Raw genomic sequence first — 27,809 nt, forward strand, 5'->3', positions numbered from 1 at the left:
AATTTCTCTAAACCCCAGTTACTTCAAATGTAAAGGGAAGATAATAATGCCCACCTGTACAGGTATTATAAAGATGAAAAACATTAACGTATGGAATGCTTAGTGCAGTGCCTAGTGCATAATGGTTAATCAGTACATGTAATCATCCTTCCTACTAAACCTGCTCATCTTAAACATAAAAAAAATTTTTTTCCCTTGTGTCTTCCAACAATTCTTCATCATTTCCTTCATAATCGATTCCTTGCTTTCCTTTCCAACAACTCCAGGGCAAACTCCCTGAAACATGGCTCTCCCCGACCCTGCTCCACTGACACTACTCTCCCCAATGTCCCCAACCGCCTCTTTGTTGCTCTCCAACACCCTGTTTAGTTTTTATCTTACTTGTCCTCTTTACGACGTTTGGCCAAGCAGATCTTTCTGGACCTAGACGTTCTGCTGCATTTCTGTGGCAGTACTCATAAGCAGTTAGGATGTTTTGGGCAGCAAATTAAAAAGCCTCAATCCAAACCAGTTTAAATAAGAAGAAATCTCTCTCATCTAACAGAGAGAGGGCTTCTAGAGCAGTTAATTGCGTGGCTGAACATCCCCGGAAGTCTAGGTTCTTGCTCTACCGTCCACAGAATCAGCTTCATCCTATAATTCAGTCCCCTCATCATCATCAAGTCGCTGCCAGCAGTAAGCAGGGCGGCATGCTTCCTGGTTCCTAACCAGAGGGATGGAGGAATCTCTCCTCTCAATCATGAAATAAAGTCATGTAATGTAGGTCATGTGTCCCCCTTTGGAACAGTAACAGTTACCAAAGAAATGCCATGTACTGACAGGCTGAGACCATCCTTCCTGAGTCCCACGGCTATGTGTGTGTGGAGTGAAGACCCTAACAGAGTCAGGGCTCTCTCAGCAAAGATGCAGGGAGGGAGAGATGCTGAGCGGGCAACCGTAGCACCCACTATATTCACTTTCTTGATTTTCCTGCTGGTTCTTCTCTCTCCTTTGTGCACTTCTCTTTCTTGGACTACCACTTTAATGTTTATCATTGACGATAATTGTATTTTCAGTCCTCTTCTAGTCAGACTATACTTTCTCTATGAGCCATCACTTCCTTATCTTTCATTACTCTCTCTAATCAAAGAGATACTTCTGTTTTGTGTTATCTAATAGAGTCTAAACTGATGACACCTAATTAAGGCACCTATTTCAAACCAAAGTGTTTCTTACAACTCCATACCATGAATTCCAAAAAATGAATACTTACCCAATGCTTCCTGTGGTAGGCAGAATAATGCCACCCAGAACTCTCAAAGATGTGTATGTCCAAATCCCCAGAACTCCTATGTATACGAGGTTACATGGCAAAGGGCAATTAAGATTACAGATTGGATTAAAGTTGCTAATCAGCTGACTGTAAAATAGGGAAGATTACAGATTATCCTGGATTATTTAGATGTGACCAATGGAATTACAAGTGTCTTTGAAAATGGAAGAAGATGGAGCACCTGGGTGACTCAGTCAGCTGAGCATCTGTCTCTTGATTTCAGCTCAGGTTATGATCTCAGGATCGTAAGATCAAGCCCCATGTCAAGCCCCTAGTCTGGCTCGTCCCTTAGCAGTGAGTCTGTTTCTCTCCCTCTACCCCTCCCCCATAATTTTTTTTTTTAAGATTTTTATTTGAGAGAGAGAGAGAGCTTGAGCAGGGGGTTGGGACAGAGGGAGAGGGATAAGCAGACTCCCCATTGAGCATGGAGCCAGATGTGGGGCTCAATCCCAGGACCCTGAGACCATGACCTGAGCTGAAGGCAGACGATTAACCAACTGAGTCATCCAGGTGCCCCCAAATAAATCTTTAAAAGTGGAAGGAGGAAGCAGAGTGTTGAGAGTTTAACTAAACTATTCCATATTATTGCTGCCATCATATCCATTCTGAAGCACACTAGCCCTCTCTCAAGCACATAACCACCCATGCACTAGATACTAGCCTGCAGAATCACAAGTGTAAACTGATACAACTTCCCCAATGCCCCGGTGATAGTCCGTCATACCTCTCAACTGCTTCCCCTGTGCACCCCCTTAGATAAGACTCCCATGGAGCTTACCAAAACCCTGATTTTTTTTGTTTGGTCAATCCAACCTTAGCTTGGGAACCCCAAAATCACCCCACTCAAGGCCCTACTAAAGGCATGCCCCAGGTCCTGCTGTCCACTTCTGGTCTGCAACTTGACTTCCCTATGTAGCCCCTCTGATGCATGCTGTGTCCTTCCCCTAGGACTTGTCATAAACTTCTCTTTTCCCCTGTGGTCTTTCTGGAAGCATCATTTGACACACCAGGGCTCTCCTTAACAGATGTTAATTTAGCAAAAATGACAACACAAGGGAGCGAGGATTAAAGAGAAGGAGGTCTCAGCAAGATGTTGCTGGTTTTGAAGATGCGGGAAAGGGCCTTGAGCCAAGACTGTGCATAAGCTCTAGAAGTTGGAAAAAGCAAGCAAAGAGATGGTCTCCTAGAGCCTCCAGAGAGTGCAACCTTGCTGACACCCTGATTTTGGCTGAGTGAGGCTCATTTTGGATTTCTGACCTCCAAAACTGCAAGAGAATAAATTTGTGTTGTTTTAAGCTGAATGGATTAAGTGCACTAATGTGTGCAGAACAGTACCTGGCACACAGTGAGTGCTCTGCTATATAAGCATTTTCAATTATTAATTTCCTCTCTGAGTAACTCACCTAGAGGAAGAACCTAAATATTAGGAAGGAGCTCAAACCAATATGGAAACAATTATAAGAACTGTGTGACAAATAAGGATCAGACTGAAACGCAGCTTTGTCCTTTATATTTGTTTGGTAGTCGGTAACGAAAATACATGAAGACTGAACCACAGCAGCAACTTTCATCACCCGTCTTCACATTCGTTGGAGCTTTCTTCACTTAGCTCCTCACTGCTTTCTCCTTCACTCTCACCGCTGCTGTCTTCTTCACTATCTTCATCATCTTCCTCAGGATTCTGAGATTTCTCTGCCATGGAAAGGAAGAGAATTGCTTAAAATGTTCCTGACATTACTACTCTTTGAAAAATCTTAACTCTCCTTGCTTCTCCCTCTACTAAGAAATATCTGTCTTTGGAGCATGAGGACTGAGATGAACTTTGCTGACTGGATGTAGGGTCAAAGTAGGTAGTGGTACGAAGAAGAATATAGTCTTACTGGTATAAAGATGTTTATGGATTTAGAATAAATTTAAAACATAGGTCTATACGATTTTTTTTTACTATTGTCACCATAATTCTTAATTAAATAGAATAGGAGTGAGATGTAGGGTAATTTAGAGGGTATTGGTTTTCCTTGGAATTGTGGGATAGCTCCTCTAACTTGTGCAGCAGTTCGCATGTGCTGTTGCTTGTGAGGACTCTGCCAGTGCCTGATGCCTGGTGACCAGGGAGCCCGCTTGACTTGGGCAGTTCTACCCCACAAGGGGGGAAGGGAAGTTACCTGGACCACTCACAAAGGACCACTCACAAAGGACCACTCACAAAGGTTCATTAAACTATCCCAAGACAATAGTTAGCCTTTTCTTAACCACTTCCTGAGGGTGTGCTTCACCAATTCCCTGGGATGATGGGTTTTTAAATAGTGACTGCTCATAGCTCTCTGAGAAAGAAGGAACTTCAGTTTTTAAAATTTACCCATCAGCAACATTTCTTCAATAAGTGAGAAAAACTCCTTGGCCTCAGGATTTTCTGGTTCATAGATTAGGACTGAAAATAAACAACAGAACATTTGTTAATAATCTTCAAAGTATTTCAGCAAACAGGCTCCTCAGAGTGAGACTGGAGCTGTCAATCAGAGTAAGTGAACATGCACAAAGCATTAAATACCAACAATTATTCCGCAGGAATACCTAAGTGCAAATAGAGGAAATGCTCTACTTATCATAGCTGCATTGTAAGAGAAAGAATTCTCATTATATTTTCTACCTCCTGTCTCAAAAATGCAATCTCCATCACATGAGGCTTTCCTCACATGCCTTGTAGACAAAGTGTTTTTTGACTATAGCCAAAGAAGGGACATATCAGGCAAAATGTGGAGACTTCACTAATAAGATGACTGTACGCCTTGAAGAGTATTCATAATTCTGCTTTATCCACTTAATGTTGTGACTCCCATGTAATATCTTAATGGCCCCCAGGGGGCACTGAAACATCAAGTGTGCCATTCACCTGGCTAACAGTAAGACAAACGTGGATGGTTCATCTAGGCTCTGGTGCTCCTAGGACATCATCCCATATGGCTTTCATTCTGACACACCAAACCAGGTTCTCTCTTAATCTACCTACATAACTTTACCATTGATCTAGGTTAGCATGACTGTGCGCCTGCTCAGAAACTGCTTTTAAGATCCTGTAGGTATTTAGACACCTTTTAAGGTTTCTAATAAAAGTATCTTTCAGTTCATTTTAAGTTGGACTAAAATATGCTTATCATTAGCAGTCTAAATCTTGCTCCGAGCCTTTTTTCAGAGCAGTTTCTCCAACTCGCCCCTTGAGATACTAGGTTCTTAAGATATTAATACATATTTGGGAAACTAGGTCAAAGGAGGTTAATCATGGAAAGTTTACAGTAGGAGCAACGGCAGGATTTTACAGAACCATTAATATGTTCATAACTATTATGAATCTTATAAAGTGGAGAATGTGGTTTCCCCAACTTATTATTCCCATGGAATCCTTTTTGATGGAACACTTAATAAGAAATCTTATTTAGTTTAGAAAATTTCATGTTGGAATTAGGATTATTCCATGAAACTGGAGTATGAGATCAGCTACTCTTATGGTTTAACAAAAACCACTGGCAAATGTCAATTTTCAAAGTGAGGGAAAGGTATCTGCTTTGAAACAGCCCAGAAGTGTATGTATTCTAGGTGATGAATAAAAAATTCTTAGTCTTTCACAAGCTAGTAGGGTTTGTAAAAGGGTAAGAAAAGGGTAAGAAAAGGGTAAGAAAAGCCTCTAGCATATTCAGGTAGTGTCCTAGGAGCTGTTCCCATCCTGAGCCCATAAGCAGATCCCAGTATGGGCCCTGCAGAAAGACTGTCAGATGTGAATCCTAGTGCTGCCACTGTCTAGTTGGCTCTCCTTGACAACTTAAGGCTGTTTGATGAATCAATGAGATAATGTAGATAAAGTACTTAGTCCAGTCCTTGGTTCATCTGTGTGTGCCCAGATACTGCTGGTTATCATAAGTTTTCTGGAAATGGTTTTGGATCTAGATAAAGGCTTGGCTCCTTCCTAAACATTCAGTGAATGTTTCCTTCTGGCTAAAGAGCCCGGGCAGGAGCTGGGGGATTCTGCTGTTCATAGGGGTCTAAGTCCCTCAGATTGGAGGCTCTTCTAGGCTAGACAGAACATTGGTCTTGTTCACCGTGGCATGCCTATGAGAGTGCATGACACAGAGCTGGAGCCCTTAAAACATTAAAAAATGGAATAGTGCATAGTAGAAAGCAGTCCTTTCATGCCTAGATAAAATTATACTCTAGGTTAATAGGAAAAAATGATTTATTTTACTCAAAAAAAGAAAGATGAGATGTCTGGGTGGCTCATTGGGTTAAGCCTTTGCCTACAGCTCAGGTCATGATCCTAGGGTCCTGGGATCAGGTCCTGCATCCAGCTCCTTGCTCAGGAGGGAGCCTGCTTCTCCCTCTGCCTGTGCTCTCTCTGACAAATGGATAAATAAAATCTTGAAAGGTAGGAAGGAAAAGAGAGAGATAAAGAAAGAAAGAAAACAAACTTCATTGTATTTATCCTTCTGAAGATACATCTATCTGTATTTGTGTTAGACCAAAGTGATGAGAAACATTTTGGCTTTGAGGCCATTATTTTATATACTTACAATATAATTAATGAAGTAGGTCTTCCAGGCCTAAACGATTTTTGTGTGTGAAACGTTGGGCTGTCTGTGAGCAGTACTGCTGTGCCCTGAGGAAAGTGAGCTTCAGGTTCCCTTCTTTCAGGTAAAGAGACCAATAAACAAAATTGGCACAAAATCTCATAGTCAATCATGAGCTGAACTAAGAAAAGTACTTGGGACACTTGACTTTCAGTATAATTTAAAAACCACTTTTCCAGGATGCCTCCAATGCCTGGCAAGAAATGGCATATGGCTTGGGTATCAGTTCTGCACCACACAGCAGGAAAACGGCTGAGGAAATATTGTGTGTGGAAAACAGATAAAATTCAAGCCTTCACTGACAAAAAAATTTCTTGGAGGGATGCAGTATGTTTGTTTTGTTTTTTGCTTTTTGTTTTTTTAAATCAGGACAAAGGAAAAAAACCACAAGCACGTGGAATGCCAGGAGAGAAGCCCTGAAGCCCAATGGACCAATGGAGATATACATGACTTTACTGTGATTGGAAAACATACTAGCAACCAGTGGCTTTATTCAGAAAATGAGTTTATAAAACATTTCAGAAGGGACAAGGATGCATTATTTTATATAAATCAATTCCCTTAGATATAAAGAAAATATATTAGTTGACCACAGGAGCCATTTTAAGCCTGAGTGACCCAAAAAAGTACCCCCTTTCCAAATCCCTGCCTCCTCTACCAGAAATATAAGTTTATTAACCAAATGAGGAAATGGAAATATAGTAGGATATCAGAGGCTTTCAAAGCCAGACCGAGGATCTAATCCTAACTCTATCTCTTAGTAGTTGTGACTTGTGAATTAGTACTCCTCACTAAGACTCAGTTTTCTCATCTGTAAAGTGGGGTTCATAAGTATCTGCCTCATAGAACTGTTTTAAGAATTAAACAAGGTATTTAAGAATGCTCCCATTATTAGTAGGTGCTCAATACATACATATACAAATACATAAATATGTAAATAATTTGTTTATATACATAAATATAGAGAAAAAGGGAAATGTCTGGTAAAAGAGCTAGGAGATGGAAAAAGAAGACAAAACAATATACTGTAGTCACTTACATATACAATATTCTGGGGTCCATCCTAGACAAAAAAATTAATTTTGTCTATTGTTCTGAATATAGAGAACAACTTCGGGCAGTCCTCAGCCAAGTGTTTCCTTTTAGCATCAAACTAGTACTTTCTAGAATGTCTCCATCTCTCTGTTCTTTTTCTTTTTTCTTTCTTTTTTTTCTTTTTTTAAGGTCTTATTTGACAGACAGAAAGAGTGCATAAGCAGGGGGAGCTGCAGGCAGAGGGAGAGGGAGAAGCAGGCTCCACGCTGAGCAGGGAGCCTGAGGAGGAGCCGGGCTTAATCCCAGGATTCTGGGACCATGACCTGAGCCGAAAGGAGATGATCAAGGAGAAAGCCACTCAGGAGCCCCAATTCTCTGTTCTTTCTTGAACTTGTTTGACATTGTTAATCCGGGGTCTCCCTAATTTCATACCACTGGCTAGAATCTGCCTCAGGGGTAGTCAATTCTATTTTTCATGCACCCACCCCCTACTCCCATCTCTGGGCCTCTCTGCCCAAGTTTCTAGTAATTCCCTCTTCCTCTAGGGAACAGTGTTCTTTTCCAACTGGCTCCCTGGATCATGGGGTCTGTCTTAGGGCTCTCCACACCTCCTTTCCTGTAGTCTGATCCTTAGTCTGAGGCACTGCTATTTGATACTGACAGAAAAGAGTGACTAGTGTTTCTGGATGAACCAGTAGGAGTAAAATACCAAAGCAAACCATAGTTAATGTCAACCGCAAAATGGTTTAGAGCATGTGTGCTATGATTCCTGTTTCCTCTCCAGCTCCCAGCATAATGTCTGGTACAGAGCTGGTGCTTGATGGATAGTTGTTGGAAGGAAGGAAGGGAAGAAGGAAGAGACATGTTTTACAGGGACATAAACCCACTAGGATAGATCAACTTGAACTTTTTCATCCCCACTGACCTGGCACTTAATGTGTGTTCATGGATTCGAGTCCAGTCAATAAGCATTTTATTGAGCAACTACTATTTCCTGTAGCGTACTGCAGGCCAACAACCAAAACCAATGTGGTGATATCAGGGCATATATTTTGTAAGCTTCAACTAGAGGCTTTCTAAAGTGATTGGTGGATATGGAAATATATATAAATTTTTCCATCACTAGACTCCACAAGAGACTCTGAGAACTGAGGGGGAAAGCTACAGACTCACCCACTTCTACTGCAGTCCTCAGAGAGGAAAGGTGCTATGGGAGGCAGCAGCTTGAGTTCTGATTCTGGCTGTGCCACTAGTTCCCTGAAGAGTTGAACAAGCTGCTTATCCTCTCTCTGCTTCTGCTTCATTATTTATAAAAATAGACAACTGGACACTATTCTCTTGAAGGATTCCTTCTGATCAGAAATTCTATGCTTATGTACCACCCCAAAATAGTTTTAATCAGGATATCTATTTGATGGCTCTAAGGGTCAAAGTGCTTGAAAGGATTATACAAGGCAAATTATTTTGGATAAAAAAAAATTCATGTTAAAGCATTCAAGAAACCCCTTTTAAAAATTAGCCAATGATTTAAGAAGTACTGTATCCACAGTGGAGAGTCTGCGTGAGGCAAGGGAGAGCAGGTCCTCACAATCCTAATACTGAGTTTTCACTCAAGGACTTTTTACTGTAAGGCTTAGGTCTAACACTAGTTAATATTTTGAGTCCTATTATCAATGAAGTTTAATTGTAGAGTTGCCATTTGTTCTTTCAAAGTCATTTGACTAATATAGAAAAATGGGTAAAATAGTTAAAAAGACTGGATTTCAAAAGAGCAGGAATCTTTCAAAATCATTAAGTGGACTTTCTAAAATTGGAAATTAAAAACTTTGAAATTAAGAACTTACTGGGTAGTTTATTACTTTAAAAAAACCATTTATTTATTTATTTATTTATTTGAGAGAGAGATAAAGAGTGAGAGAGAGCACAAGCAAGGGGAGCAACAGAGGCAGAGGGAAAAGCAGGCTCCCTGCTGAGCAGAGAGCCTGACACGGGGCTCCATCTGTGGACGCTGGGATCATGACCTGAGCCAAATGCAGCCGCTTAACCGATTACTACTGGATAGTTTAAACAGCAGACTGAACACAGCAGAAGACAGGATAGGTTAACTCAAAAACAGGTAGGTCAACAGAAAAATCCCAAAATGAAGTATAGAAATAAAAAGAAATGGAAAAACAAGAGCTAAGTGTAAGATACATCAGTCAAATCACTAAAAACCAATGAAAGAAGGAAAAATAAGGTAGAGCAGATCATTCCTCTACTTGAAAAGTGTCTAGTGATTTCCCACCTTGCTCGGAGAAAAAGCCAAAGTCCTTAACTTGTGAAAAGGTACTATGCAACCTACAGAACCTCCAAACTATTACCTCTCTGACCTCATCTCCTGTCACACTTCCCCTTGCATATTCTATGCTGGTTACATAGTCCTCCTTGCTGTTCCTCCTCAAGCACACTCACATCTCAGCATATTTACTATGTGTCCTGTCTTCCCGGACCATCTTACTCAAAACTGCTTTGCCTCTTTCTAGTACTTTTCTTCCCTACTTTATTTTTTCCCATGGTACCTCTCATTTATGACATGTTAATTATGTATGAATTTGTTATCTGCTGGACTAGATATAAACATGAGATTATCTTATTGACTGCTATATTTCCGGTGCCTAAAACAGTGCCTGGCACATGTAGGCACTCAAATATTTGTGGACTAAATGCATGTTAAGTAAGGTTTGCTGCACTCTCTGACACTTCTTTGAAACTAAAGGCATAAAGATACTAACCTAGTATCATGAAGGTAAAGATTTTGACTTATTTTCCAGTGATGATTAGTTTTTGTTAGTTTATTCCACTCAAAGTTATTCTAGAAGTCTAAATTAGTCTTTATACCAATCAACTTACTAATAAGGAATCACTGAGACACTATCAAGGAATTCACCAGGCTACAATAATCAGGCCATCTTACACATTATGGAATGCATTTAGAAACAAAAAGCATTAGAAAACACAAGTATTTTGTACTTACTCATCTGACATAATTTTTTTGCCAAATGGTAGTCTTGGCCCATTTCTGCTCTCAGGAACTAGAAAACATTAAGAAATTCTTCAGATAAGTACTTCCAGAGAGAATTTAAATGTCAATTATAAACTCCCTAAAAAATATTCCATTAATGATGAACTATTTGGCTTTTAACATTTATAGGTTTTTCCAGGAGTGAATCTATAATCAATCAATCAATCCAAGAATATTTAAGGATTTCCCATGGCAAGGCCACAGGGAACAAGTACGATACCTCCATGTTGCTGCAGTCATACTACATATATACTACTTAACAATTTGAGAATACATAGGTTGATTCAACTGGCAGAGATAGTAAAGACATCTATCACTTAAATATCCCTTTGGTTCAGACACAACTTTTATTTGTCAACTTCATCCATAATTACATGACAGTATTTAGTAAAAGAAAAAAAATTTACAGTGATGTATATTTAATATTTTGCAGCTCTTTTACTGTCCGATTTTTGTTTTACTATTTTTATTGTTACAAAGTAGTACGTATTTTTGTATGTAGGAAATTTAAAAACTAAATAAACACATTCTGTCCCCAATTAAAAAACATTTATATTTCTACCATCCAGAGATGTTTATTTTTACCATCTTCATATGTATCGTTTTAGTATTTTTCCATCAATGAACACATATTTACAAAAATTAGCATTATTAGGTAACTTTTAAAAATAAACCACATATCATGCTAATTTTCTCCCCATAAAATTAAACACTCTTACATTTTTTTTTAACTTAGGCTATAGGTTATTAATCTAGTTTAACTTTTTTAGACTGCTTCCATTAAAAAAAATGACCCTATACTTGGATGATAGTGGTTGCTTTTGTGAGATTTATTCTGAACACTGGCAGGTATGGTAGACTTACTGGGCAAGAGACAGGGGCATGAAGTATGAGAAAGGACACTTCCCACACATTTCCAGACATGTAATATTTACCCAGGCACCATTTTAAGAAGTTCTTTACCAGTTTTCTTGATTTCTTCCTTGAGTATTAGATTATTTACATTTTTCTAATGTAAACAGAATTCTTCTGAAGATTTTTCTACAAGCCATTACTTCACCACAATCCCCACTTATTGTCATATTAATTAGTGCTCCATTAAACTCATTATACAGAATTCTACATTTTTAAATCTCTTTTTGTCTAAGGTTAAGATCTGTCCATTTTTACTCCTATTTGTGATTTCCTTCCATTTTAATTATGATACCTTGTGGTTTATCTATATTCTTCTTTTTTCAAATATCCTGCTCTTAAACAGATACATTAATTTGGTTTTTACTTTGAATTTTAATTATTTATCTTATTTACATTATGTTTATTTTGTTCCTTTTTTAGCTTTAATATTTCTGGCATTAATGGCATTAATGCCATTTCTGGCATTAATATTTAGTTCATTTGTTATCATTTCTCCTTTATTTTACCTTTTTAATAGTATTTTATTTTAAAATTTTTATTTATTTGTCAGAGTGAGTGAGCGAGAGAGCAGAAGCAGGGGTTAGGGGAAGGGAGAAGCAGTCTCCCTGCTGACCAGGAAACCTGATGCGGGACTCAATCTCAGGACCCTGGGGTCACAACAGGAGTCAAAGGCAGACACTTAATGACTGAGCCACCCAGGCACCCCAACTGTTTTCTAAATAGTTTGTGTGTTTAGTTTTGATTTTTTAATTCAAGTATCATCTGGAAGAATATCTTTTAGTTTTAAGTAGTTTTGCTTTGTTATTGTAGTTATTTTTGTTTTCAATGTGTAGTTTAATTGATCATAATCAGAGAATGTGACCAGCATAATATACAGCTATGGTTTATGTTTTTATTTTTTTATGTTTATGTTGTGTTTATGTTTATGTCCTTATTTTGTTTGTGCTTATGCTTATTTTATCTTGTTTATGTTTAAATCATTTTGTTTATGTTTAAATCTTTACAGAAAACTTAAATATACACAGAATTAGAAAAAATAGTAAAAGTAGTACGTGGCCCCAATTCTCACCTTCAAAAATTAATATTTTGTCAATCTGATTTTATCAATATCACTACATACTCTTTTTCCCACTTTGCCTAGATTATTTATTATTATTTTGCCAAATTATTTCAAAGCCTTTTACAGATATCATCTCATTTCACTTTAAATTAAAAACCCAATGACACTATGGCTATTACACCTAACAAAGTTAACAAGAATTTCTCAATATCAGCTAAGATCTAGTCTATTTAATGAAACATTATATTAACAGTACTAGCCTCAGAAAATGATAAGGAAAATGGAATCATTTTCAAAGTGTCTTTTGCATTGACCTATTTTGTTGTTGTTGTGTTAACAAAAATATACATAAAATTCCTCTTAACAGTCAAAATGCAGTGAAATTAAATTCATGCAATGGATATTTGTCTGAAGACTTTCATGAGAATTGCTTAAAACTTCAAAGTCAAGCTAAAATGAGAAGAAAGGTTTAAAAAAATTGGTTTGAAATTATTTGTGACATTTAAAATAAAGAGTTAGGAATTTCAGGGAAGATGGCAGAGTAGGAGGACCCTAAACTACTTCATCCCACAGATACAACTAGATAACACTCATACCTGCAAAAACACATATAATGACCCAAAGACTGGCAAAAAAAAACTCCACAATTAGATGTAGAGAAGAGGCCACATCGACCAGGATAGAGAGGGCAAGGACTCAGTGGGAACCTAAACTCAATGGATCTGAACACTGGAGGGAGGTAGCCAAGGGAGATATGGGTATGAAGAGGGATGAGAAACAGATTATCACATGGGGGAGCCTGGAAGGGGAAGAGGAATCCCCACAGCATTTAGCTTTGACGGAGAGGTTGAGTTCTGTGAGTGCTTACAACCATTGGGACTTAAAGCCTGGAACTTTAAAAATCAGCAGGCTTGACTCTGGGAGGGCCCAGAGGGCAAGAGGAAGTTGAGCCCTTACCATTAAAGAGAGAGCAGAGCAAAGAGCCTGCAGAAATACAGCTTGGAAATAGCAGTTTGAAAGGCACCTGGGGCTTATGGGAGGGAGAGTGAGTTAAGGAGCTGAGAGTTTGCTGAGGAACGTCTCCAGGAACAAAGGAGCTGGCAGGCTCCATTACCTCCCAACCCCATCATGAACACACAACCACCTGTGGGAACTGGCACAGCAGTGGCATTCTCTACCTAACTTACACCACATCCCCCCTGCAGCCAGGCTTGCACTTAGTGCTGGTGCTGCAGATGCCCTCCTCCAGAAAACCTCTGCAAACCTTGCCAACACTGCCTCTCCTGACCTCTCATGGAGGACCTGTGCACCTTTGTTAAAACAGCACCCCCTGCCCATGTGTGCTTTGTGGAGCAGCCAGCCAGCCCTATATCCACGGTGGCTGTTCATCCCCCATGGAGGAGGGCCAGTGCCACCTAGTTAAAAGTGCACATCCCGCCCACTACTTTCAAGAGCAAGGGACTGTAGCTGATGTTCCTAACACAAAGAAAGACACAGAGAGTTACGCAAAATGAGGAGACAGAGGAATATGTAACAAATGAAAGAATAGGACAAAATCACGGCAAAAGACCTCAGTGAAACAGATATAAGTAATATGTCTGATAGAGAATATAAAGAATTATCATAAAGATACTGGACTTGAGAAAAGAGTGGAAGACATCAGTGAGATCTTTAACACAGAGATAATAACGAATGAATCAGAGATAAAGAACATAATAAATGAAATTAAAAATATACTTGGTCTGGGCACCTGGGTGGCTCAATGGGTTAAAGCCTCTGCCTTCGGCTCCAGTCATGATCCCAGGGTCCTGGAATCGAGCCCCACATTGCTGAGCAGAGAGCCTGCTTCCTCCTCTCTCTCTCTCTGCCTACTTGTGATCTCTGTCTGTCAAATAAATAAATAAAATCTTAAAAAAAAATACACTTGGTGGAATAAATAGCATGCTGGACTAAGCAGAGGAATGAATTAATGAACCAGAAGACAGAGTAATGGAAAGTAATTAAGCTGAACAAATGAGGAAAAAAAAGGACCGTGTAAAATGAAAATAGACTTAGAGAAATCAGTCACTCGATCAAGTATAATGACATTCACATTACAGGGATCCCAGAAGAAGAAAGAGAAAAGGGGCAGAAATTTTACTTGAAGAAATAATAGCTAAAAAATTTCCCTAATCTAGAGAAGAAAACAGATACCTAGATCCAGGAGGCACAGAGACCTCCCCTATTAAAATCAACCAAAGGAGAGCCACACCAAGACACAAAGTAGTCAAAATGGCAAAAAGTAGTGATAAAAAGGTTTTTTTTGAAGCAGCAAGAGAAAAGAAGACAGTTACATAGGGAAACCCCGTAAGGCTATCCATAGATTTTTCAGCAGAAATTTAGGTAGGCCAGAAGAAAGTGGCACGATATACTCAAAGTGCCGAATGGGGAAAACTCACTGCAAAGAATACTTTATCCAGAGCAAGGCTATCATGAAGAATAGAATGAGAGAAGAGTTTCTAAGACAAACAAAAACTGAAGGAGTTCAAGACCACTAAATCAGCCCTACAAGAAATATTAAGAGGAACTCTTTGAGTGGAAAGATCATAAGTGAGAGTATGAAAGTAGGAAACACAGAAGCAGTAAAATTAAATATTTCTATAAAAAATCAGTCCAGGGATTCACAAAACGGAAGGATGTAAAATATGACACCATATACCTAAAACATGGTGAGGAGAGGAGTAAATAATGGATTCAAACTTAAGTGACCATCAACTTAATATAGACTGCTATATTCAGAAGATGTTATAAATAAATCTAATAGTTACCATAAATCAAAAATCACTAATAGATAGGCAAAGAATAAAGGAAAAGGAGTGTAAGTATATCATTAAAGAAAGTCAATAAAGAAAGAGAGCAAGAGAAGGATCAGCAAAAACTATAAAAACAACCATAAAACTAGTAACAAAATGGCAATAAATACATATCAATAATTACTTTGAATGGAAATGGACAAAGCACTCCAATAAAAAGACACAGGGTGACAGAGTAGATTAAAAAACAAACTCATCTATATGCTGCCTACAAGAGACTCATTTCAGACCTAAAGACACCCTCAAATTGAAAGTGAAGGGATGGAGAAAGATTCATCATGTAAATGGATGTCAACAACAGTAACAACAAAAGGCCAGGGTAGCAATACTTATATTGGACAACTAGACCTTATCAGACAAACAAGAGACAAAGACAGACACTTTTTAATAAAAAGGGGACAATCCAACAAGAAGATAATAACAATTGTAAATGTTTATGTACCCAACGTGGAGTACCCAAATATATAAAACAGTTAATAACAAATATAAAGAAACTAATCAACAGTAATACAATTATAGTAGGGGACGTAGGAGACTTTAACACCCCACTTACATCAATGTACAGATCATCCAAACAGAAAATCAACAAGGAAACAGTGGCTTTGTTTTTTTTTTCTTTTGTAGTTGTTACTCTTTTTAAAAAAATTTATTTATTTTTTTCAGTGTAACAGTATTCATTGTTTTTGCACCACACCCAGTATTCCATGCAATCCATGCCCTCTCTAATACCTACCACCTGGTTTCCCCAACCTCCCACCCCCTCCCCTTCAAAACCCTCAGATTGTTTTTCAGAGTCCATAGTCTCTCATGGTTCACCTGGAAACAGTGGCTTTGAAAGACACACTGGGCCAGATGGATTTAATGGATATATTCATAACATTCCATCCTAAACAACAGACTATACATTCTTTTCAAGTACACATGGAACATTCTCCAGAATAGATCACATATTATGCCAAAACAAGCTTTAACAAAAATATCAAATCATACCATGAATCTTTTCTGACCACAACTCTATGTCTAGAAATCAACCATAAGATAAAATCTGGAAAATCCACAGATACATGGAAGTCAGACAACATGCTGCTAAATAATGAACAGGTCAAACAAGAAATCAAAGAAATCAAAAAGTACATAGAAACAAACAAGAATGAAAACACAACAATCCAAAACTTTTGTGATGCAGCAGAAGCAGTTCTAAGAGGCAAGTTTATACAATAGAGGTCTACCTCAAGAAGCAAGAAAAATCTCAAATACACAACCTAAACTTACATGTAAAGGAGCTAGAAAAAGAACAACAAACAAAACCCAAAAGTAGCAGGAGGAAGGAAATGATAAAGACTGAGCACAAATGATATAGAAACTAAAACAAAACAAAGCAAAAAACCCAATAGAACAGAGATCAATGAAACCAGGAGCTGGTTCTTTGAAAAGAGTAACAAAATTTATAAACCTCTAGCCAGAGTCATAAAAAAAGAAAGAGAGAGTGCTCAAATAAACAAATCAGAAATGAGAAAAGAGAAATAACAACCAATACCACAGAAATACAAAGTATTATAATGAATGTTATAAAACATTTTATGTCAACAAATCAGACAACCAAGAAGAAATGGATAAATTTCTGGAAACATATAACCTACCAAAACTGAAGCAGGAAGAAATAGAAAATCTGAATAGACTGAGTGCCAGCAATGAAATTGAATCAGTAATCAAAAAACTCCAAACAAACAAAAATCCAAGATGAGAGGCTTTGCTGGCTAATTCTACCAAACATTTAGAGTTAACACCTGTTCTTCTCAAACTATTCTAAAAAGTACAAGAAGAAGGAAAACTTTCAAATTCACTCTAGGAAGCCAGCATTACTCTGATACCCAAACCAGAAAAAGACACCACAAAAAGAGAGAGAGAGAGAGAGAGAGAGAGAGTACATGGGCGAGCAAGCACCAATACCTCTGATGAACATAGATGCAAAAATCCTTAATAAAATACTAGCAAACCAAATCCAAGAAGGCATTAACAAAGCTATCACCACTATCAAGTGGTATTTATTCCCAGGATGTGGTCTAATATTTGTAAATCAATGTGATACATCAAAAAGAGAAAGGATAAAAACTATATGACCATTTCAATGGATGCAGAAAAAGCATTTGATAAAGTATAACATCCATTCATGATAAAAGCCCCCCAAACAAACTAGGTTTAGAGAGAATATACCTCAACATAATAAAGGCTATATATGAAAATCCACAGCTAACATCATCCTCAATGGGGAAAAATTGAAAGCTTTTCCCTTAAGGACAAGAACAAGACAAAAATGTCAGCTCTTTCCACTTTTATTCAACATAGTACTGGAAGTCCTAGCCACAGCAATCAGACAACAAAAAGAAATAAAAGGCATCCAAATCAGTTAAGGAAGAAGTAAAACTTTACTCGCAGATGACATTATACTAGATGTAGAAAACCCAAAAGGCTCCACCAAAAAAACTGCTAGGACTGATAAATGAATTTAGTAAAGTCACAGGATACAAAACCAATGTGCAGAAATCTGTTGCCCTTCTATACACTAACAATGAGGCAGCAGAAAGAGAAATTAAGAGAACAATCTCTTTTATAATTGCACCAAAAATAATAAGATAATAGCAATAAACCTAACCCAAGAGGTAAAAGACATATACTCGGAAAACTACAAAACACTGATGAAAGAAATTGAAGACAATGCAAAGAAGTGGAAAGACATTCCATGGTCATGGATTGGAAGAAAAAATACTATTAAACTGTCCATACTACCCAAAGCAATCTACACATTTAATGCAATCTAATGTAATGCAATCACATTTAATGATATGTATCAACATATCAAAAACACTTTTCACAGAACTAGAACAAACAATCCTAAAAGTTGTATGGAACCACAAAATATCCCAAATAGCCAAAGCAATCTTGAAAAAGAAAAACAGAGCTGGAGGTATCACAATTCCAGACTTCAAATTATATTACAAAGCTATAGAAATCAAAACAGTATGGAACTGGCACAAAAATAGACAAATAGATTAACAGAATAGAATACAAAGCCAGGAACTAAGTCCACAATTATATGTTCAATGAATCCTCAACAAAGCGGGAAAGAATAGCCAACGGGAAAAAGACAGTCTTCAACAAATGGCACTGGGAAAACTGGTCAGAAACATGCAAAAGAATGAAACTGGACCACTTTCTTACACCATACACAAAAATAAACTCAAAATAGATTAAAGACCTAAATATGAGGCCTGAAACCATAAAAATCCTAGAACAGAACACAAGCAATAATGTCTCTAACATCAGCCATAGCAACATTTTTCTAGATACGTCTCGTGAAGAAAGGGAAACAAAAGCAAAAATAAACTACTGGGACTACATCCAAATAAAAAGCTTCTGTGCAGAAAAGGAAGCAATCAACAAAATTAAAAGGTAATCTGCTGATTAGAAGAAGATATATGCAAATGACAAATCTGATCAAGGGTTAGTATCCAAAATCTATAAAGAACTTACACAACTCAACACCCAAAAAACAAATAATCCAATTAAAAATGGGTAGGACATGAACAAACATTTCTCCCAAGGAGACCTTTAGATGACCAAGAGATACACGAAAAGATGCTCAATATCACTCATCATCCCCTGATAATACAAACTGCAAATCAAAACTATAATAAGATATCACCTCAGACCTGTTGGAATGATAAAATAAAAACACAAGAAACAGCAAGTATATGTAGAGAAAGGAATCCTCCTGCACTGTTGGTGGGAATGCAAACTGATGCCGCCACTGGAAAACAGTACAGAGGTTCCTCAAAAAGTTAAAAAAAGAACTACCCTATGATCCAGGAATTGCACTACTGGGTATTTGCCCGCAAAGCACAAAAACACTAATTCAAAGGGATGCATGCACCCCTATGTTTATTGCAGCATTATTTACAATAGCCAAATTACAGATGCAGCCCCAAGTGTTCATTGATAGAAAAATGGCTAAAGAATGGAATATATATAATAATATATTATATTATAATGTAATAATAAAATATAATCTATAATACTATATGTTATCATATATAATAATATAACATATTATATATATGATGGAATATTATGGATTAAAGAATACACTTACCATGACAAAAAAAAATTGAAAGATTGTAACAATGAATATATGTACACATCTTACCTAGATTCAGTGCTGCTTAACACTGTGCTGCATTTGCTTTATCTCTCTTTTGATAGATAAGGTATAGATATAGCCTACATATATATATATTTTTCAAAGAAACATTAGAAAGTAAGTTGCAAACACCATAAAACTTTGCCCTTAAATATTCCAGCATGGGTGTCCTAAGTTTATGCTTCACTGTAACATCATATCCTTACCACATCTAAGAAAATTAACCATAATTTTGTAATAAAATATTACATTTAAATTGGGAATTCCCAATTTGTCTTTAAAATGGTTCTATAGCTAGATTTTTTTTTCCAATCAGGATTCCACGAAAATTCATGTTTTTAGTTGTTAACCACTTTTATTTTTTTTTAATTCTGGTATAGACAATATACAGTGTTTAATTAGTTTCAGGTATATAACATAGTGATTCACCAATTCCATACATCACCTACTGCTCATCACAAGTGCACTCCTTAATCCCCATCATCTCTTTCACCCATACCCCTCCAACCGCCCCTCTGTAATCTTCAGTTTATTCTCTATAGTTAACAGTTTGTTTCTTGGTTTGTGTCTAATTTTTCAAGTTTTCTATAGGCTTGATAATTTTCAAAATAAAAAATTGAGGGGTGCTTGGGTGGCTCAGTCTGTTATGGGTCCATCTCTTGATTTCAGCTCAGGTCAAGATTTCATGGGTCCTGAAACCGAGTCCTGTGTCAGGCTCCACGGTCAGCAGAGTCTGCATGAGATTCTCTCTGTCTCCCCCTCTGCCCTTCCCCCAACTCTCTCACTCTCAAATAAATAAATCTTTATAAAAAAAATAAAAAATTATAAGTTGAGAAAATTAAAAAGGGATGCATTCTGAAAAGAGAAGAGCTTAAGCACAGGTATAGCCCAAGATATGACAATGAGCAATCTCATATTGTCTGGATATTTGTCTGAAATGAAGTCATGGATTACTTTTATAATTAAATGTCAAAAAGAAAATAGAAATAAAATGAACAACTCCAAAGAGTTGTTTGGTGATGGCAAATAGAATTTGAATGCTCTATGATTCATGAATGATTTAGATGTTCATTCAAAGGAAATGTGCTTAAGTAAAATCTTTCCAATACCTGGCATCAACTTTTTTCTCCCTTGTTAAAAGCAACTTATAATATTAAGGAAGTTTCAAAACTCTCTCTATATGCTTTATTCTTTATGCCTTATTCTTTATTCTCTCTATATGCTTTATTTTAGGAGGAAAATATAACAAATGTATCTGATTTCTTTATATGATTCCATGGCTAGCATTTGGGTTAAATTATATAAAAAGGCAAGCACAGGGGCACCTGGAAGGCCCAGTTGGTTGGTTAATCAACTGCCTTGGGCTCAGGTCATGATCCCAGAGTCCTGGGATAGAGCCCCGCATCAGGCTCCCTACTCAGCAGGGAGGCTGCTTCTCCCTCTCCGTCTACTGTTCCCCCTTTATGTGCTCCTGCTCCCCTTCTGTCAAATAAATACAAAATCTTTAAAAAAAAAAAAAAAGCACCAAGCACATCAGTATTTTTCTTTATGCTAAAACCCTAATTGAGGCACCTAGCCATGATGAAGTTAACGGAGACCAGATTTACTTTCCTTCCTAAAACAACCAGAAAATTGTACAAAATATATGAAACAAGAGTTTTCAGTAATTGACAGCAGCTGTCACAGGAGAGTGATCTGCGAGAAGGGAAACAGATGGGTCCTATGATTGCCTCAGTTTACAGCTGTGGGCTGTCTTCAGGTAACAGCACAGGCAGGCAGCATTCCAGAGACCAGTGATCTGAGTTGAAATAAGACAGTCTGAAGTTCAGAAAGGCCAATATTATATTTTAAGCAGCTCCAACAATCTGCAGAGGTATCTTTTTGAGGCTTTGGCTGGAATTCATCTGCATATGAGTATGCAGAAATGATCTGAGGCTAGAAAAAGAACTGCTGGATGAGCAGGTAGAACAACCAAAGAATCTCACACAGGGCTGAACAGAGGTCATGTTTTCTCCAGCCAGAGTGGAAGGTCATTTTAATACACAGATCAATGGGCAGAGTCCTCATTAGGGCATTGCCTTAGTAGTCTCCCTTATAATGTAAAGGCTGCTCTGAACCCTCCCAACAAAGCATAAAAAGCAAGACTCTAAAAGAAACCTGATTCCAAGAAACTCAACTATGACCCAGTTCAAGAATCCAAAACTATTTGAAGGAAAACAACAAAACTTATATCAAAGAGCATAAAATTTATAATGTCTAGGGTTCAGTAAAAAAATTACCAGACATGCAAAGATGCAGAAAAATATGACCCATATACTGGAGAAAACTTAATCGATAGAAACTGACCCAGGATTAAAAATTACAAAAATGATAGCACAGCTGAGAAGCATGTTAATATATGTCATTATTAATGTCTTAAAAATATGTCATTACAAATATGTCATATACTCAAAAGTAAAATATGAACATGATGAAAATAGATATAAAATATTTAAATAAAACTTGTAGAGATGATAAAATATGTGCATTTTATATATACACATGGAGAGAGAAAAAGGGAGAGAGAAAGGCTGGGAGGTTGGGATTAAATGGCAGATTATAATTACAAAGAAAAGATTGGAACTTTCCAAAGAAATTTAGAGAAATTTCTAAAATGAAATATATAGATAAAACAAACAAAAAAGTGACATCAGTGACGTTTGGGGCAACACTGGGTGATCTAACATACATGTAACTTGTAGCTCAGAAGAAGAAAGGGAGAGAAGAGTTCAAAAAAATTATTTAAAGACTTAATAACTGAACATTTTCCTAATCTGGTGTAAACTATAAACTCATTGATACAAGGATCTCAATGAACAGAAACAACATGAAGAATACCACATCAAGGTACATCATAAATTGCCAAAAATAACAATACAAAAGAAAAAAAATTTTATTAAAGTCTGAGAAAAAGATATATACAGTTGGACAAAAGCAGTAAAGCAGACATCTTGTTTGAAATGACACAAACTGACAAATGAAGCAGTCTTTCAAAGTACAGATCTTCCTCAATTTACAATGGGGTTATAGCCCAATAAACGCTCATAAATTGAAATAAGTTGAAAATGCATTTAAGGTGCACCTGGGTGGCTCAGTCATTAAGTGTCTGCCTTTAGCTCAGATCATGATCCCAGGGTCCTGGGATCAAGCCCCGCATCAAGGGGGGGGTCTCTGTGGGGGGCCTGTGTCTCCCTCTCCCACTTCCCCTGCTTGTGTTCCTTCTCTTGCTGTGTCTCACTGTCAAATGAGTAAATGAAATCTTAAAAAAAAATGCATTTAATACACTTAATCCACCAAACATTATAGCTTAGCCTAGCTTACCTTAAACATGCTCAGACCACTTATATTAGCCTAGGCAAAATCATAGGGCAAAATCATCTATCAAAACCTATTTTATACTAAAGTATTGAGTATTTCATGTAACTTACTGAATACTGTACTAAAAGTGAAAAACATAATGATTGTAGTGTATCAGGATATAAACATATCCTCATGATGGATTGGCTGGCAGGGAGTTGCAGCTGCCCAGCATCATGAGAGAGTAATCACACCACACATCACTAGCTGAGAAAGAAATGAAAATTCAAATTTAAAACTTTTACTGAATACGTATCATTTTCACATAATTGTGAAAAAATTCTAAGTTGAACCATTATAAGTCAGGGACCATCTGTACTGAAAACTACCTGGTAACTTATAAATCTCTAGCTCATGCATGCTTTAAAAATGAAGATAAAATTAAGACTTTTTCAGACAAACAAAAAGCTAACAGTATTCACTGCTGGAAGAACTGCATTATAAAAAAATACTATAGCAAGTTTTTCAGGTAAAAGGAAAATAATATCAGGTGAAAATTCAGATCAACAGAAAGCTATGGAGAAACCAGAAATGTGTTCCAAAAAAGATATTTTCCAATTAAAAAAACTTTTTAAAATATTGACAACTAAAACTAGAAATAGTGACAACTAAAACTAAAAATAATAACAATGTATTATAGGGCTTATAATATACATGGAAGTAAAATGTATGACAATAATATAAAGGATAAGAAGGGGGAGTTATAAAGTTCTTACAATATACGTGAAGTTCTATAATGTTAATTAGACTGTGATACAAGTGGGGTAAAACTGTTTTGTTCTCCATAGAATTATCAGGAAATGTTTATGTACAGCTTTTGCACATGATGTTTCAGGCTTCAGTGTCTTTGTAAATATTGTTTCCTATGCCAGGAAGGCCTTCTCCATTCTACCAGATGAATTCCTAAGCTTCCCTCTTCCTTCAGGAGGAAGAGACTCCACGTCTCTTCTAAAAATCCTTCCTTTATTCCGTTTCTCCTACTTCTATTCTCAATTAGTCATTTAACCCTCCCTATGCCCAGGGAACCTCATAAATACTTCTGCTAGCACACATTTCATTGTTTATAAAATTGTACTATATACATAATATATACTTGTTAGTTCTCAAGGGTAAAGACTTATCTTTCTTATTTATCTCTAAATATCCCTCCAAACTAGCATGGTTCCTAGTTAATGTAGCAAGCATTCCTCAAAGCAGTCCTTGCAGAGTTTTATACCAAAACTTCTTTTATTCCTGTTTCTGCCTTTACCAGAATACTGTAAGCCACTTACAGAATCTTCTCTCACCTCTAACTTCATGAAGGCAGTAAGAGAGATGAGAAGCTAGGTAAGCATCTGTATATGGGCAAGGATCTCTATTATTTTTTAAATCTTCAAGGCTATATACTATTTAGTAATTTTAATATTAAGTTTCTTAAATTACAATGCACAAGTTAAACTTACTTCTGCCATTAATTCTAATGGGGCATGAGTATCCTTACTAGGGTTACCGTCTTCATCATTATCTTCATCATTGGTATCACCTTCACCATCATCGTCCGTTGATTCAGACAACTTATCATCAATATCCTGAAGGCAATGTTCATTATTTTTCTCCTGCTCTGCAAGGACTGTATCTTTAACCAATTGACCTAAGATAGAATATACATAATTTAATCAATAAATATTGAAAAGTTCAAAAATTAAAAATGGTTACTCCTAAATTAAAATGTAACAAATGTACATGTTAACTATATGGTCTCCTGTAGTTTATATTTTTCATGACTAAATGGTACCACAATGATCTTATGTGATTTCCATTTCCAAAAAAGGCAGTAAAACTGCCATGAGGAAAAAACCCAAACCAATAATGCTGAATTAATCTGAGTGTTTTTTGGTGCTTAAAATTTTAATATACAGAAAACAATTTGTTTATAAAAAATGATGATTTCAAGGAAAAATAAATTAATGCTATTCTATCTCCAGAAATACATTTGTATTATATGTTATATATATTATAATTTACTTTATAAATTATTATATATTATAATGTACATTATACGTTATTATTATATAATAATACAAAGCCCATTATATATAATATAATATATAGTATGATGTACATTATAATATATATAATACATAATATTATAACATAGTTCCAGAAATACATTACCTTCACATAGGAAGGTAAATATGAAATAAAGCCTTGGAGAATAAAATAAGACTGGAGAGGCTGAAGAGTAAATCATTCTTAGGCAGGTCAGGTCACTGCTCAGACACCTGGATACCGAAAAATAAAAATAAGCACCAATGACTACCCATCCAGTGCTCTACACTAGGTGGAGTCACAAGAACTCAAAAATGAACAGTTCTTGACCTCAGGTACTCATTCATACTCTAACTGGGGAGTCAGAAACATAAAGGATAAGTATAAAACAGTATAGAAGTACAGTGACAGACATGTACTAGGTAAATGATAGCAGAAAGGAGGACCCCATGCCACTCTGGACAGTGGTCAAGAATCGTCCAGTCCGAGCAGATCAGTTTTTCCAAGGGGAGAGGACAACACGAGGCAACACAGAAACAAGAATGTGTGTGGCATTGACAAAGCACTTTGACGCTACTTAGGGGTCAAGGTTGAAACTGCAATGGTGACAGATGTGTCTGGAAAGGTAGGTAGATCATGGGGTTTTGTAGACCAGGAACCCTGGAGTTAGGACCATATTCTAAGAATAAAGGGGTTACTAATAAAGAATTTTGAGTAGGAAAACAAGTATGATCAATTCCACATTTCTTTTTTTTATTAAAGTATTTTTTCTATTTTTTTTAATAGGTTTTATTTACTTATTTGACAGAGAGATACAGCGAGAGAGAGAGGGAACAACAGGCAGGAGTGGAAGAGGAAGAAGCAGGCTTCCTGCTGAGCAAGGAGCCCGATGTGGGGCTTGATCCCAGGATCATGGGATCATGACCTGAGGTGAAGGCAGATGCTTAACAACTGAGCCACCCAGGTGCCCCCAATTCTGCATTTTTTTTTTAAGATTTTATTTATTTATTTGACAGACAGAGACCACAAGTAGGCAGAGAGGCAGAGAGAGAGGGGCAAGCAGGCTCCCTGCTCTGCGGGGCTCAATCCCAGGACCCTGAGATCATGACCTGAGCTGAAGGCAGAGGCTTAACCCACTGAGCCACCCAGGCATCCTCAATTCTGCATTTCTGAAGGAACACTTGGCTAGCAGGGTGGAAAGTATAGTTGAGGGGAGACCAAAAAAAAAAAAAAAAGAGCAAGAAGAGAAGTCAGAGGTTTCTTTAAAAAGTCCAGGTGAGAGAGATGATTAATGATAGGGCACTGGTAAAATAGGGATGGAGAGGAGGGGGAACTTAGAGAAATATTTAAGAAGTAAAATCTCAGGGCGCTTGGGTAGCTCAGTGGGTTTAAGCCTCTGCCTTCGGCTCTGGTCATGATCTCAGGGTCCTGGGATGGAGCCCGCATTGGGCTCTCTGCTCAGCAGGGAGCCTGTTTGCCTCCCCCCCCCTTCCCCCGGCCCCAAACCCCATTTGTCTCTCTGCCTACTTGTGATCTCTGTCAAATAAATAAATAAAATCCTTAAAAAAAAAGTAAAATCTCCATGATACAATCTATTAGAACATTTTCCAATAGTATAATTCTTACACTATCTTCATTCACTTTGCCATATGAGTATCACCTAAACTATTTACTCAATATTTTTCCTTGAATCTACTTTAACATACAAATTTTATCAGGTCATAATATTACCATCCATGAAACTGATACATGTATGAATAAAAATAACATACAATAATCCTAACAAACATTATATACCATTACTCTTCTGAACATTACATATATCAACTCATTTAATTCTCTCAGCATCTCAATGAGGTATATACTATTGTCACTCTGTTCACAGATGAAACTGAGGGACAGAGCGGTTAAATAACCTACCTGACTTCACACACTAATTAAGTGGCAGATCTGGCAGTCGGTTTGGCTTGAGTTCATATTCCTAACCGTGTCTTACCTTTTCCTGATGCATAAGGATATACAGTTCCATTAAACGAATTAATAGGAAAAAAATGTGTGTGTTTCCTAAAATTCTCTCTTTGGGAAAGACTACTGAGTGAGCTTGTCAATTCCTCTGGCTCTCCCGATGTCTTTCAGTTTCAAACAGAACTTGCATGATACCTTGCTTTCATGTAAGATTTTGAGTGTACACAAGTCTTGTGACATGGGAGTTTGGCCATTGGCTACTCCAAATCATGTAGAGACACTTGTTAGAAAGAAAATGAAGAAATCCAGGAGAGCTTGAGAGAGGACAATGTTAAGAAAATGCAGGCCAAAAAAAAAAAAAAAAAAAGGAAAAGAAAAGAAAAGAAAGAAACAAAGAAAAAGAAAGGAGGAAAGGAAAAGCTGATAAAAATTCCCCACTCTAAAGCAAACTCCTGACTAAACCAAAATATGCTACCCTGGAAAGGGTCACCAGTCCTTCCTAGAATGGCTAGGCTCTTTAGGACATCTACCTGCTTCTGTTTCATTTACAGTCTCCATTCAGCTCACAGCCACCCTGATCTTCTGGTGGGTACCCAGCCTGCTCACAGACTCATCACACTGATGTCATCAGGGGAAGGTCATAATAAGGAATTAAGGACTTTATGTGACATAACAGGGTCTCCTTCAATTCACAAATGCTGAGCATCAAGGGAAATTTCCGGATCCCTAGAGTTAAGATAGTCCTCCCCCAGGTGCCAATTATTTATATTATAGCACCTACCACAATGTGTCATTGTCTTATTTTTTAGTATTATTTATTTTTAATAGTTGACTACCTCCCACTAGAATGTGAACTTCATAAAGTTGCCTATTGTGAACTATTGTATCCACAGCTTCTAAAACAGTCCTGGGACTCAATAAACCATGTTGGATGAATGGAACTTAATGCTTTCACAAGTGTTTTAGTTCATTTGAAAATTTAATACTTCATCATTATCATTTTTTATAATGTATACCATGGATTCCACACCCAACTGCATATCAGAATCATGTGGTACATGAATTTCAAAAATTACTGGTTCCTATGACCTGCTCCAGACCTATAGAATATCAATATCCCAAAGGTCACGGAGGAGGCCTCAATAAAAAGCTACATTTACTCACACAAAACAAATGTTATCACCTGTGCTTTCCTTTAAACAGGAAGATGACCGTAGCTTAGACTGTAGGTTCATTTCTGTATCTTTATTTTCAATACTCTTTGAAGATGCTCTATTTTCAGTGTTCTTTAAAGGAGCTGTATTTTCAATATTTTTTGAAGAGACTTCCTTCCTAAATGTTAACGTAAATAGTGAAAAAATACTTTCC

The 27,809-nt window shown here is 37.1% G+C and overlaps 1 protein-coding gene across 2 annotated transcripts; it reads right to left on the reverse strand.

Annotated features, from left to right (window-relative positions):
* Window positions 1–2,807: 2,807 nt before the first annotated feature.
* Window positions 2,808–27,762, reverse strand: LOC131827110 (glutamate-rich protein 2-like). 2 transcript variants are annotated; one of them, XM_059167065.1, is made up of 6 exons: window positions 27,625–27,762; window positions 24,603–24,709; window positions 23,891–24,078; window positions 9,980–10,037; window positions 3,672–3,743; window positions 2,808–3,004 (listed from the first exon to the last, which is right to left on the reverse strand). In XM_059167065.1, the coding sequence occupies exons 2-6, from the start codon at window positions 24,676–24,678 to the stop codon at window positions 2,883–2,885; spliced, it is 516 nt and encodes a 171-aa protein (XP_059023048.1). In that variant the 5' UTR covers window positions 24,679–24,709; window positions 27,625–27,762; the 3' UTR covers window positions 2,808–2,882. The 2 variants fall into 2 exon arrangements, with proteins under 2 accessions (XP_059023048.1, XP_059023049.1); XM_059167066.1 differs by lacking the exons at window positions 24,603–24,709; window positions 27,625–27,762 and adding an exon at window positions 26,972–27,070.
* Window positions 27,763–27,809: the final 47 nt, after the last annotated feature.

Source organism: Mustela lutreola, chromosome 3 (assembly GCF_030435805.1).
Source record: "Mustela lutreola isolate mMusLut2 chromosome 3, mMusLut2.pri, whole genome shotgun sequence".
NCBI classification, from domain to species: Eukaryota; Metazoa; Chordata; class Mammalia; order Carnivora; family Mustelidae; genus Mustela; species Mustela lutreola.